At 49.5% G+C, this 14,702-nt stretch overlaps 1 protein-coding gene across 1 annotated transcript in view; it reads right to left on the reverse strand.

Moving 5' to 3' along the window:
* Positions 1-657: 657 nt before the first annotated feature.
* ccdc39 (coiled-coil domain 39 molecular ruler complex subunit) overlaps positions 658-14,702 on the reverse strand; it is a 238,313-nt gene continuing 224,268 nt past the window's right edge. Inside the window, exon 20 of the mRNA XM_072474203.1 lies at positions 658-1,008. Within this exon, the coding sequence (XP_072330304.1) occupies positions 831-1,008 (178 nt within the window). The 3' untranslated portion in view covers positions 658-830. The remainder of the gene's footprint in view (positions 1,009-14,702) is intronic.

Consider the following 14,702-nt stretch of genomic DNA (forward strand, 5'->3'; position numbering starts at 1 on the left):
TGAAGCCAACAGCCAAAGAAGTGAGGGGCCATTGCTGTACCAAAGAATAAGAAGGGGGGGGGGGGCGGACGGAAACAGCTGAGACAGACCATGTGGGCCCGAGAGCAAGGCCACAGAGACAACCCAATGGCAGGGACAACTGGTCCCAGGTCAGAACAGGGGCCAGCACAGGCTGAATTAACCTGATACGGGGAGGGGCACCGCCTATCCCGATTGAAAAACGCAAACATAACTGCCAAACAGCTATTTGTGCAACCGGAAGTGGGGGACTGAGAAGGAGGTGTGCTGCCCTCCCACCTTTGCTACTCCTGTAGGGGCCAATATAAGTAAACCAGCAAAACCCAGTAAATACACACGAGAGCACCTAAATAGTATGGGGGTGGAGGGGGGGGGGGGTGGAGAAGGAGTTATTCCTATGTAAATATATGATAATTTTTAAAACTGTAAAACTGCAGAAATCTAAATAAAATCATTTCAGCAAAAAAAATAAACATTGCGGGACACAATTATATTCTCCACCTTTTATCTGGAAATGTGTTTGGGTGGTCATATATTTCTAATTATAGGGTAACTTGATAGCTTTTATTCCTGAATTGGTTTCAAAAAATCAAAATACAGTAATAATAGTGGTCGCTATTAAATAAAACTGAAAAACAGTTTTGAATCTGTGAATTTATTTTAATTCTCAAGAAATTGTGACATGCACGTCTGGTTATACAACACACTGTAATGTTATATTAATTTCTGTGTACAGAGGAATATTGAGTTTTGTTTAGTGCTTTTAACGATTTAAAATCTCTTAGTAAGTTATAATCTCTTAATTCAGTTGGTTATTGGCTCTTCCGGCTGCGGATATTCAAAAAGCCATTTTTCACACTGCTAAGGCGGGTTATCGGATCAGATGCAGGTTGTGTTGGAGAAGTTACTCTTGAACCCAGATCCAGGTTAACTGTTGCCAGAGTAGTTAGTTGACTCCGTGAGCCAGTACTGCTTCGAGAAGAGGCAAAGCTGGGAAAAAGAACAACATTTATCCACTGGTTACTTCAGTGTTACTATTAATCTTGCACTGACTGTTTAACTACATTTTATTGATTCAATTTTTTTCATAAAAGATAAATACATTCAAAAGCAATAAGTTTGAAAGGCCTTGATAGATTTGCAGTTTCAGATCTGAATATTATTTTAAATCAGTTATGTGAGTGAAATCAATTTGTTATATCCAACCGCTTAAAAATATTCTTCAATCTAATTTGAATTACATATAGGATGAGTTTGCCAGATGTCCGTTCAAAATGATAGCGGCATGTGACGGATGAATTAACATTTTGCGCCATAATCACACATTGCTTGGAAGTAGTCGAAGGTATTGTGTTTGGCAAAGTACTGGGTGGAATATTAGCAAAGGAATTTTTGGGGATTTGAATCCAGTTCAGACGTGGTTCACCAAGTGTCAGATCATACAAAATAGGAACAGGAGTAGGCCATTTGGCCCCTCGAGCCTGCTCCACCATTCAATGGAATCATGGCTGATCCATCATTCCTCACGTCCGTTTTCCGGCCCTTTCCCCGTAGCCCTTGATTCCCTTACTGATCACGAATTTATCTCAGCTTTAAATATGCACAAGGACTCTGCCCCACAGCCGGTGGCAAGGAGTTCCAAAGGCTCTCAAACATCTGAGAGAAGAAATTTCTCCTCACCTCAATCCTAAATTGGCACCCCTTTATTCTGTGACTACCCTCTGATCCCAGACTCATCCACGAGAGGAAACATTCCACATTTACCCTGTCAAACCCCTTACGAATCCTATATGTTTCAATGAAATAATTTCTCATCTAAATTCCAATGAGTAGAGTCCCAAACTGTTTAACCTTTGCTCATAAACTATCCCTCCATACTGGGGATCCTTCTAGTAAACATTCTCTGAACTGCCTCCAATGAAATAATGGGCAAAATTCTCCGGTATCAGCGCGATGTCCGCCGACTGGCGCCCAAAACGGCGCAAATCAGTCGGGCATCGCGCCGCCCCCAAAGGTGCGGAATGCTCCGCGTCTTGGGGGGCCGAGCCCCAACCTTAAGGGGCTAAGCCCGCGCCGGACTAATTTCCGCCCTGCCAGCTGGCGGAAAAGGCCTTTGGTGCCCTGCCAGCTGGCGCGGAAATGACATCTCCGGGCGGCGCATGCGTGGCAGCGTTAGCGGCATTCCCACGCATGCAAAGTGGAGGGAGTCTCTTCCGCCTCCACCATGGTGGAGACCGTGGCGAAGGCAGAAGGAAAAGAGTGCCCCCACGGCACAGACCCGCCCGCGGATCGGTGGGCCCCGATCGCGGGCCAGGCCACCGTGGGGGCGCCCCCCCCAGGACCCCGGAGCCTGCCCGCGCCGCCTTGTCCCGCCGGTAAGACAGGTGGTTTAATCCACGCCGGTGGGACAGGCATTTTAGCAGCGTGACTTGACGGAGAATCGCGGGCGGGGGGGGGCCCGCCAACCGGCGCGGCGCGATTCCCGCCCCCGCCGAATATTCGGTGCCGGAGAATTCGGCAACCGGCGGTGGCGGGATTCACGCCAGCCCGGGCGATTCTCCGACCCGGGGGAGGGTCTGAGAATCTCGCCCAATATCTTTCCTTAAATAAGCGGCCCAGAACTGGTCACAGTACTCCAGCTGTGGTCTCACGAGTACCTTGTACAGTTGCAGCAAGACTTCCCTGCTCTTATACTCCCATGAAGCCTTCCTGAGTACTTGCTGCACTTGTGTGCTAGCTTTCTGTTTCGTGACAAATATCTGCACGTTCCTTTGTGTTGCAGCTTTCTGCAGTTTATCTACATTTAAATAATACTGTTCTTTAGTTCTCCCTTCCAAAATGAACAACTTCACATTTTCCCACAAATTCAACAAATACAAAAAGCCTTGTAATTAATCGATTGCTAGGAGACATTGGAGAAATACAATCTGGAAAAGATCAGAAGCTTTTCATTACAAATACTTATCATCTTGATTGCTGTGTCATTTTTGGTGTTTTATTCATGTTATATATGTAATCATGGACTTAATATTTTTGATTTAATAGAACTGCTCTCCATCTTACTGTAAAATACAGAATGTCTACATATTTGCCCAGTAATCTTATAGTTGAAATTATCTTGCATGTCACTTCTGAGTCAAAACGTTATGGATTCAAGATTTAAAATCATAATCTGGACTGGCACAGTACTGGGAGAATGCAGTATTGCTAGAACAGCAGCCTTTTCATGCGATGTGAAATTGAGGCCTCACCTAACCTAGATTGATGGGAAAGAAAAACAATGTTGTAATTAACAAATTGTTCTTCCAGAAGAAAGGTTATGAAATATGTCTTCCCATTCACAGCCTATTATCAAACAAAATTATTGATTGTAGATTTTCCTCAGGAAATTCTCCGCCTTGCGCTGCTGGTAGCAGAATTACTGATGAGGCGGAGAATCCAGGGCTTGTGAAGAAAACTGGATCGCCGCCCGTTCCCAATGTTCCGGTCCCACTGCTGCCGTCGGGATCGAGGTTTGTGTCGAGACCAGTGGGAGGGTGCAAATGGGTCCTAATGGGCCAGGCACCATATTCTCTGGCCCTGCGTGATTCTCGGGCCGGGGATCACGTGGGTGAGAATTACTATTGGTCCTGATAAACTTGACCGTGACACGGTGGTGGGCCAAGGGGGTAACTCTTTAAGGGAGTTACCCCCCCCCCCCCAACGTACATCCAAGGGCCAACCACCCAAACAATGGAGGGGCTTCCTGATATGGGAAGGGAGGGAGGGCTCCTGGGAGTTTCCTGATGGGGCGGGGTCTCTCTTCTGGGGGGGGGGGGGGGCTTCCTAACAGGGGGGATGCTCTTTTTTTGGGTGTCTCTTTGAGGGTCTTTAAGGGAGTTGTCCCTAGAATCCATCAGAGGGCCACCCCCTCCGCCCCACACACACAACTTGGGGGGGGGGTCTCTCCTGTGGGGAATGCACTGCTTGAAAGGGTGGAAGCAGATTCAGTGGTAACTTGTTAAAGATAGATGCTATGTCCTCTGCCTCCATGAGTAGATCCCATTTTGGTTCCTAATCAGCCCCACTTTTTTATATGCCTATTGAAGACTTTTGGATTCCCTTTCCTGTTCGCGGCTAGTTATCATAGAATTTACAGTGCAGAAGGAGGCCATTCGACCCATCGAGTCTGCACCGGCTCTTGGAAAGAGCACCCTACCCAAGGTCAACACCTCCACCCTATCCCCATAACCCAGTAACCCCAACGAACACTAAGGGCAATTTTGGACGCTAAGGGCAATTTATCATGGCCAATCCACCTAACCTGCACATCTTTGGACTGTGGGAGGAAACTGGAGCACCCGGAGGAAACCCACGCACACACCGGGAGGATGTGCAGACTCTGCACAGACAGTGACCCAAGCCAGAATCGAACCTGGGACCCTGGAGCTGTGAAGCAATTGTGCTATCCACAATGCTACCGTGCTGCCCTCATAGTCTCCTCTCATAATCTCTTCTTGCTTCTCTTATAAGCTTTTTCACTTCCCACCTAAAACTTGTATATTCAGCCTGATTCTTGGCCAAGTTGTCCTCCTGATGTCTGTCATGGACCTATTTTTTCTTAATATCTATCTCTCGTCATCTAGAGACCTCTTAAATGTATCTCATCTGTACCTGAACTAGCTCTATAAAATCAGTATTATTCCGGTACTGTTTTTTTCTAAATACTTTTATTATTCTCCTCGTTTTCCACTTTTTCATCAAATGTACACCCAACAAAAGATCACCAACAATAACAAATACCATGGCAATCCCCCACCCAGCATCTCCTTATGGATGAACGGACATCGCGCGACAATCGGCAGGCAGGAATGTTCCCTTCCAGTCGGGGAACACGTCAGCGGTCAAAGGCATTCAGCCTCTGATCATCGGGTAAGCGTTCTCCAAGGCGGCCTTCAGGACGCGTAACAACGCAGAATCGCCGAGCAGAAACTTATAGCAAGTTCCGCACACATGAGTACGGCCTTAACCAGGACCTTGGATTCATGTTGCATTACATTCACCCCCCACCATCTGGCCTGGGTTTGCGAAATTCTACAAACTGCCCTGGCTTGAGACAATTCACACCTCTTTAAACTGGGATTATCCCTCTCTCCAGTTGCTCCGTCTGGACCTGTAGACTTAATTACCTGTAAAGACTTGCATTCACAGTATTGTATTGCATCTTTGACTTTGTCTATATATGTTTCTGGAACCCACCTCTTCATTCACCTGAGGAAGGAGCAGTGCTCCGAAAGCTAGTGATTCAAAACAAACCTGTTGGACTTTAACCTGGTGCTGTAAGACTTCTTACTGTGCTCACCCCAGTCCAACGCTGGCATCTCCATATCATAGCATCTCCTTCAACATACAAACCCAAAACTCCCCCCTACATCCCAAATACAAACCAAGAAAGACCAAAAGAGACTGCAAAGTCATCCCATATATGATAAACAATACACTCAACCCACCCCCCCTCTAATGTTTGATGGCATCTAATTCTTGAAAGTGCAGGATAGACAATGCCTGTGAATTGTGGAACCCTTCCATCCTCCCCCTCAACTCAAACTTCACCTTCTCGAGCGTCAGAAATTCCAGCAGGTACCCCAGCCAAGCCGAGGCATAGAGCGGAAAAGCTGACCTCCACTCCTATCTCCTTCGGGCAATCAGTGAGGCAAAGGCATCTGCCCCCACACCCACCTGCCGCCCAGGCTGGTCCGAAAACCCAAATATGGCTTCTAGGGACCCTGGTTTGAACCTCACATGCTCCACCCCCGAGATGACCTTAAAGACCTCCCTCCAATACCCGTACGAGGTTGAGGCGTTTACCCTCCGGTGCACCTCATACCACAGCCCAACCTCCATACCCTACCCCAACTCTTCCTCCCACTTCGCTTTAATCCCCTCTAATGATACCTTGTCCTCACCAGAATCTTTCCAAAATCGGCGACACTACCCCCTTCATTCCTCCTGTCGTCAATACCGCCTCCAACATTGTGGAGGCCGTCGCTATTGAGAAGCTCTGAACCTCCTTCCTGGCAAAATCCTGAACCTGCAGATATCTAAATACCTCCCCTGTCCCAGTCCATATTTCTCCCCCAACTCCTCCAGCCTTGCAAAACGGCCCTCCAGAAACAAATCCTTTTCTACCCTAATTCCCATCTCCGAAATCTCCCATCCCACTTTCCTGGCTCACACCTATGATTCCCCCTAATCGGCATCTCACTTGACCCCGCCCAAAGTGCTGCCTCAACTGCCTCCAGATCTTCAATGCCGCCGCCACCACTGGACTCCCAGAATATTTACCCAGGGCCATCGGGAGCGGCACTGTTGCCAATGCCCTCAGCTATGACTTCTTGCACAGACTCTGCTCCATTCTAACCCACTGGAACTCTTTCTCCCCCCCCCCAACCCAGCTCCTCACCTTTTCATCATTCGCCGCCCAGTAATAATACAATTGATTCGGGAGTCCCAACCTCCCTGCCTGCCGTCCTCTCTGCAGAAGTACCTTCCTAATCCTAGTCACCTTCCCCGCCCCCCAAATAAACTAGGTAATCATCTTCTCCACCTCCTTAAAAAAACGCCTTTGGTAAAAATTTCGTCAGGCACTGAAATATAAACAAAAACCGCAGCAACACATTCATTTTAATCGCCTGCACCTGGCCTGCCAGTGACAGAGGAAGATTATCCCACCTTGTCAAGTCCACCTTCACCCTCCCCACCAAACTAGTAAGATTGTTCCTATGGAGCCCCAACCTCCCCCCAGTCCCGCGCCACCTGCACCCCCAGATATCTAAATTGGGTCGCCGCCTTACGGAATGGCAGCCCCCCCACCCCCAGCCGGGACACCACAAAGTATTCACTTTTTTCCAGGTTTAATTTCTACCCCAAAAAGGACCCAAACGCTCGGTGCAGCTCCAGTATGCCCCCCGTCGACGCACTCTGCTCTGACACATACAATAATAAATTATCCGCGTATAAAGACACCCTATGTTCCGCCGCACTATTCCCTTCCACACTCCTGAACACCTCAATGCGATGGCCAAAGGCTCAATTGCTAGCGCAAATAACAGGGGACATAGGACACCCCTGCCTGGTTCACCGGTACAGGGCAAAATAATCCCAAACTCATGTTGTTTGTGCGGAGACTAGCCCTCGGCTCCCTATACAATAACTACCCACTCCACAAATCGCGGCCCCGTCCCAAACCTCTCTGGCACCGCAATCAAATACCTCAAATCTACGCGATCAAACGCTTTTTCTGCATCCAGTGCAACCACCACCACCTCTGTCACCAACACCCCCCCGCCTCCCCCTTCTGCCAGTGCCATAACCACATTCAACACCCTCCTAATATTCAAAAATAGTTGCCTCCCTTTCACGAACCCAGTCTGGTCCTGCCCTATCACCTTCGGGAGGCACTCCTCCAACCTAACCACCAACGCCGTCGCCAATCTTTGCATCCACATTCAATAGCGATATAGGCCCGTCACTCTGTCGGATCCTTATCCTTCTTTAGCAGCAAGGAGATAGAGTCCTGCCCCAAAGTCTGTGGCAGTACGCTCTTCCCTATCTCAAACATCCCCACCATCAGTGGCGCCAACTTGTCTCTAAATTTCTTGTAATACTTAACCGGGAACCCATCCAGCTCTGCTACCTTCCCCAACTGCATCCTCCCAATTGCCTGTTCCCCTATCGCCCCCTCCAATGTGTAACCCTATGCTCCTCCCCCAATCTCGGGTATTCCGAACCATCCAGGAATTCTTGCATCTCCCGATCCTCCCCCGGTGGCTCCGACCTATACAACATCTCTTAAAACTCCTTGTGCACCCTATTAATCTGATCCGGGGCCACCACCAATTTCCCTGTCCTATCCCGCACTCCACAATTTCCCTCACCGCCGCCTCCCTCTGAAGTTGACCTGCCAATATGCGTACCGCCTTCTCCCCATACTCAAAACTGCTCCCCTCGCCCGCCTCAATTGGCGCACCGCCTTGCTTGTGGACAACCGATTAAAGCTCGCCTGCAGTTCCCTCCTTCTCTCCAAAAGCGCTGGATCCACATCGTCTGCATACCTCCTGTCCACCTCCAACATATCTGCCACTCTACCCTTTCCTCCTTATCCACCTGCGCCTTAAACGATATCACCTCACCACCGCCTGCGAAACCTTCCCCCGTACAATTAAACCCCACGTACTCCTCAATTACCTTCCCAATAGGGCAGCACAGTGGCGCAGTGATTAGTACTGCTGCCTCACGGCGTCGAAGTCCTAGGTTCGATTCTGGGTCACTGTCAGTGTGGAGTTTGCACATTCTCCCATTTAGGTGGATTGACCACGCTAAACTGCCCATTAACTGGAAAAAATGAATTGGGTACTCTAAATTTATTTTTAAAAAATTACTTTCCCAATCTTGTCATAAAAACCTATGTCCCCCAACAAGCCCACATCCAATCTCCATCCCGGCCTCTGTACCGCCCCCTTATCCAAAACCATATCCATCCAATGCGGCACTATTGCCGAGTACTCCGATCACTTAACCCAAGCCAACAGCACTTTCCCGACCACAAATACATCTATCCTCGAATAGACCTTATGGACAGAGGAGAAAAACTAATACCCCTGCTCCCCCGGGTGCAAAAACCTCCAAAGGTCCACTCCCCCCATTTCCTCCATAAGCCCAGTCGACACCTTTGCTCGCGCCACCCCCCCCCCCCTCCCAGATTGAGCAAGCGAGCGCAGCTGCCACCTATCTAACCTTGGCTTCTGCACCAAGTTCCAGTCCCCACCCAGCCCTTCCCAAGTCTCATCTGATCTTTCGCCCTCTTGCAGCATAACCACATTGGCCTTCAAACTTTTCAGGTGCGTGAGCACTCTTGACCTCTTCACTGGTCCTCCCAACCCCCTCACGTTCCATGTAACTGGGGGTTACTCCCCCGCCCCCCCCAATATTCCTATCCACCAATATCAGAATTCCGGGCCCTGCCCACTGGACCTGACCCGCCCGCATCCATTGTTACCATCGCATTGCCCCCCCCCTCCCAGAATCCCCCCATCCACTTCTTGAACACACCTCACCCAGTATCGAACCCCCCCCCCCCCCGGACCTTTTCACACCGCCGGCCCATCGAAATATGCTCACCAGGCTCCAATGTCCGCAGCTCGTACCCCCACCACACCTCCATTCACTAGCTGACTTAAGCTCGCTAGTGCGGGGGCACATGCCCCCCCCCCCCTCCATGTACAACAACCAGAAAAAACATCCCCCCCCCTTCAATCCCAACATGTCCCGTGTAACATAAATCTCAGAAAAAAACTCGCTACAAAAAACAAAGGCAAAACCTAACCCATATAACAGCATGAAGTAAAAAATATAAAACAGAACTATGTACATATATACATATACGTATATAGTTCTGTTTTATATTTTTTACTTCACGACCAGTCTTCAGTCCTGTTCCTCACTTCTGCCCCAAGCCTTCCGACTTCACAAACGCCTCCGCCGCCTCCACTGTCTCAAAGTAAAAGTCTCTGGAGTTACAGATCACCCTCAACTTCGCTGGATACACCACACCAAACCTCACCCCACTGCTGTACAATGCCGTCTTTACTCGGCCGAAAGCCGCTTGCCTCCTCACCAGTTCTCCCATTAAGTCCTGGTAAATTGCCTCCTTGACCAACACCTTCAACGTCACCGTCATCTTCCTCAACACCTCCATGTGCTTTGCGAACTGCTTCTCTAAGGCCATCACCTTGGCCTTCTTTTCTGCTGTAAGCAGTGTGGCCCCACCCAGCCTCCACTATCTTGCCAACTCCCGGGCTGGCCCTTTCACTCGACGGTGAACTCTCACTCCCTCCCTTCTTCACAGCGGCTTTATTCTGATTTTTAGACATTATCTGCCTTCCTACATTCGATCTTTAAAAAATTGCCTACTGACCCTTGGCCCACTTCAGTCCCAAGAGCTAGGTTTAGTGGTGCTTTGTTTCTTGTTAGGCTGGAAACTATTATGTTGAAAATTTTATTGAACACACTCCAGGAACTCTTGCCCCTCTCTGCCCTTTACACTACAACTCTCCAGGTCTATATTTGGATAGTTAAGATAAAAGCAAATTACTGCAGATGCTAGAATCTGAAAAAAAGACAGAAAATACTGGACAATCTCAGGTCTGACAGCATCTGTGGAGAGAAAAGGGAGTTAACATTTTGAGTCAGCTTTGACAATGAGTCATCCAGACTCTCAACGTTAGCTCCCTTTTCTCTGGTTGGTGGACACTGGACTAGATTGAGTAATGTAATTGCACCTTTTGTGTTTCTTAGCTCGCGTCAAATCGATTTTGTCCTTGATCCCTCTGGGACATCCTCTTTCTCTAACTCTCTCCAGCACTGCAATATTATCCTTAATCAATACAGCCACCATTCCCTATCTTTCTGGACACCTTGTGTCCAGTAATATTTAATACTCAGGCCTACCTTTCTTTGAGCAACTATCAGTTATAGCGACACCATCATATTTCCACATGGCAATCTACACACATGTAACTCACCAATCTTAATTTACCACAATCTGAGCATTCACATTTAAATCTAATAATAATAATCTTTATTGTCACAAGTAGGCTTATATTAACACGACAATGAAGTTCCTGTAAAAAGCCCCTAGTTGCACATTCCGTCGGCTGTTCGAGTACGCACAGGGAGAATTCAGAATGTCCAAATTACCTAACCGCCTCTTTCGGGACTTGTGGGAGGAGAGTGGAGCACCCGGAAGAAACCCAAGCAGACACGGAGAACGTGCAGACTCCGCACAGACAGTGACCCAAGCCGGGAATCGAACCTGGGACCCTGGTGCTGTGAAGCAACAGTGCTAACCACTGTGCTACCGTGCCGCCGCAATTTAGTTCCCAAGTTCAGTGCTTTCATACTTATCAAACCAGGCGGCTACTTTCAGTTTGTTTTAATTTGTTTATGGGATGTGGGCGTTGCAGACTGCCAGCATTTATTGCCCATCCTTAATTGCCCTTGAGGGTGCAGTTAAGAGTCAACCACATTGCTATCCGGGCGGATAGGGACAGGACGGATAGGGCAGAAACGAACCGTTTGGTTAAGAAGATCTTACAGATAGACAGGAGGTATGCGGTGACCCCGGGGGTGGAGCACTTAAGGGAGCGTCGGAAGCTGCAGGCTGAGTTTGGGGTGTTGTCCACAGGTTAAAGCAGTGGAGCAGCTTAGAAAGGTGAGGGGGGCATTTTATGAGCATGGGGAGAAGGCCAGCAGAATACTGGCACAGCAGCTTAGGAAGAGGGAGGCAGCCAGGGAAATAGAGAGGGTGGTTGATGGGGAGGGGAACTTGGTAGGGGAGTCGGCAGGGCGTTCAGGGACTTTTACAGTAGGCTCTACCGCTTGGAAACCCCCATGGGGTGGACTGACCTTCCCAAGGGTGGGTAGGGAGCTGGTGGATGGCCTGTGGGCCCCAATTAGGGCCGAAGAAATAGTTGAGGGCTTGAAGGCAACGCAGTCGGGTAAAACCCGGGGGCCGGACGGGTACCCGGTGGAGTTTTATAAAAAGTTCCTGGGGACATTAGGGCCGTTGCTGGTTAAGGTTTTCAATGAAGCGAGGGACAGAGGGGCGCTGCCCCCGATGATGTCACAGACCACTATTTCGTTGATATTGAAGCGGGACAAGAACCCGGAGCTATGCGGGTCATATAGGCCGATTTCCCTGCTTAATGTGGATGCCAAGTTGCTGACCAAGATTTTGGCCTCCAGGATTGAAGATTTTGTGCCGGATGTGATTATGGAGGATCAGGCTGGGTTTGTCAAGGGCAGGCAGCTGGTGGCCAATATAAGAAGACTGCTCAATGTGATCATGATGCCCCCAGAGGGTAGGGAGGTTGAGGTCGTGGTGGCAATGGATGCGGAGAAGGCGTTCAACCGGGTGCAGTGGGACTATCTATGGAAGGTGCTGGGACGATTTGGGTTCGGTAGGGGCTTTATTGACTGGGTCAGGCTGTTGTACCAGGCCCCGGAGGCTAGTATAAGGACGAATAGGACAACCTCGGACTATTTTAGACTGTACCGGGGGACAAGACAGGGGTGCCCCCTCTCCCCACTGCTGTTTGTGCTAGCTATAGAGCCACTGGCAATTGCTCTGAGAACTTCAAGGGGCTGGTTGGGGGTGGGGGGGGGTGGAACATAGAGTCTCGCTGTATGCGGACGACCTGCTCTTGTACGTATCAGATCCAGGGGCGGGGATGGGCGAAATTATGGCGACTGGGGGAATTTGGCCGGTTTTTGGGGTATAAACTGAATATGACAAAGAGTGAGATGTTTGTAGTCCAGGCGAGGGGTCAGGAGGGTCAGCTGAGGGAGCTGCTGTTCAGGTTAGTAGGGGACAGTTTCAGGTATTTAGGGATACAAGTGGCGCGCGACTGGGGCCAGTTACACAAGTTGAACGTGTCCCGGTTGGTTGAACAGATGAGGGGTGAGCTTCAGAGATGGGATGCGTTCCCACTGTGGTTAGCTGGGAGAGTGCAGACGGTCAAAATGACGGTCCTACCGAGATTTTTGTTCGTATTTCAGTGTCTCCCAATTTTCATTCCGCGGTCATTTTTCAAGAGGGTTAATAAAATCATCCTGGGCTTTGTATGGGCGATAAGTCCCCGCGAGTGAAGAAGGTGATGCTCGAGCGGAATCAGGGGGAGGGGGGGGGGGGGGGGGGGCTTGCGTTGCTGCATTTCAGTAATTATTACTGGGCGGCTAACATAGCCATGATAAGGAAGTGGGTGGTGGGGGCAGAGTCGGTTTGGGATAGTATGGAGGCAGCCTCGTGTAGGGGCACCAGTCTGGGGGCGTTGATAACGGCACCTCTGCCGTTCCCGCCGGCGAGGTACTCCACCAGCCCCGTAGTGGTGGCGGCCCTGAGAATTTGGGGTCAGTGGAGGAGGTACGCTGGCGCAGTGGGAGCATCGGTCTGGTCCCCAATTTGTGACAATCACCGGTTTGCCCCGGGGAGCTTGGATCGGGGGTTCTGAGTATGGCGAAGGGTGGGAATTGAGAGGATGCGGGACTTGTTTTTAGAGGGGAGCTTCCCTAGCTTGAGGGCGCTGGAGAAGTTTGGGTTGGCAAGGGGGAACAAATTTAGATATTTACAGGTGCAGGACTCTGCGCAGTCAGGTTTCATCCTTCCCACTCCTGTCATTAAGGGGGATCCAGGATAGGGTAGTGTCTAGGGGATGGGCGGGAGAGGGGAGCGTTTCGGACATCTACAAAGAGCTCATGGGAGCGGAGGAGACACAGAACGAGGAGCTGAAGTGTAGGTGGGTGGAGGAGCTGGGTGGTGAGATGGAGGATGGCTTTTAGGCAGACGTCTTGAGCAGAATCAACGTGACCGCGACTTACGCCAGGCTCAGCTTGATCCAATTCAAGGTGGTCCACCGGGCCCACATGACAGTGGCCCGGATGAGTAGATTCTTTGGGGTGGAGGACAGGTGTGTAAAATGTGCGGGAGGACCAGCAAACCATGTCCACATGTTCTGGGCATGTCCAAAACTTAGGGGATATTAGCAGGGGTTTGCGAGTATTGAAATGGTATTGAAAGCAAGGGTGGCAATGAGTCCAGAGGTGGTGATTTTTGGGGTGTTGGAGGACCCGGGAGTCCAGGGGGAGAAAGAGGCAGATGTTCTGGCCTTTGCTTCCCTGGTAGCCCGGAGACGGATACAGATAGCATGGAGGGACTCAAAGCCCCCAAAGTCGGAGACCTGGCTAACTGACATGGCGAGCTTTCTCGGAGTAGAGAAGATTAAGTTTGCCTAAAGAGGGTCACTGCTAGGGTTCGCCCGGAGGTGGCAACCATTCATCGACTTCTTCGCGGAGAATTAATCGTCAGCGGGGGGGGGGGGGGGGGGTACCGTAGAATAGTGGGTTAATGTGACGGGTTGGGAGTCGGTGATTGTATTATGTTTATTATTCTTTGTACATTGTTTTTTATACTGTTGCTGTTTGTAATGCCAAAAATACCTCATTAAAATTGTTTATTAAAAAAAAAGAGTTGACCTCACTGCTGTGGGTCTGGAGTCACATGTTGGCCAGACCAGGTAAGAACGGCAGATTTCCTTCCCTGAAGGACATTAGTGAACCAGATGGGTTTTTACGACAATCGACAATGGTTTCATGGTCATCATTTGACTTTTTAAAAAAAATTCCAGACTTTTATTGAATTAAAATTTCACCATCTGCAGTGGCGGGATTTGAACCTGGGTCCTCCAAGCATTACTCGGAGTCTCTTTATTAGTTCAGTGACAAAAGCATTACACCACCACCTCCCCAGTTGTCTTGACGACATCAGCTGGAGACCACATGCACAATATCATCAGCTTTCACCAGCATGAATCACTCACTGGAGCTTCCTGGCTTTGATCTCCCTTGAAGACAGTGGACGTGCTCAACCAAACCTGTACCGGGCAGGAGCAAACTGTAAATGGACAATCTGAAGTACCTCTGTCACACCATGAATCTTGGACCATGCAAGATATCTCATCAACCTGCCCGCAAAGATTTGTTGCCTAATTTCTCCATTTGACATCCCATGGAGTGGCTCGCCAAATTTGACATCCGACTACGAGCTTATCAGTACTTTCCAAGTAGGTTTATATGTCCTTAAGAATGCT

This window comes from Scyliorhinus torazame, chromosome 14, assembly GCF_047496885.1.
Source record: "Scyliorhinus torazame isolate Kashiwa2021f chromosome 14, sScyTor2.1, whole genome shotgun sequence".
Classification (NCBI taxonomy): domain Eukaryota; kingdom Metazoa; phylum Chordata; class Chondrichthyes; order Carcharhiniformes; family Scyliorhinidae; genus Scyliorhinus; species Scyliorhinus torazame.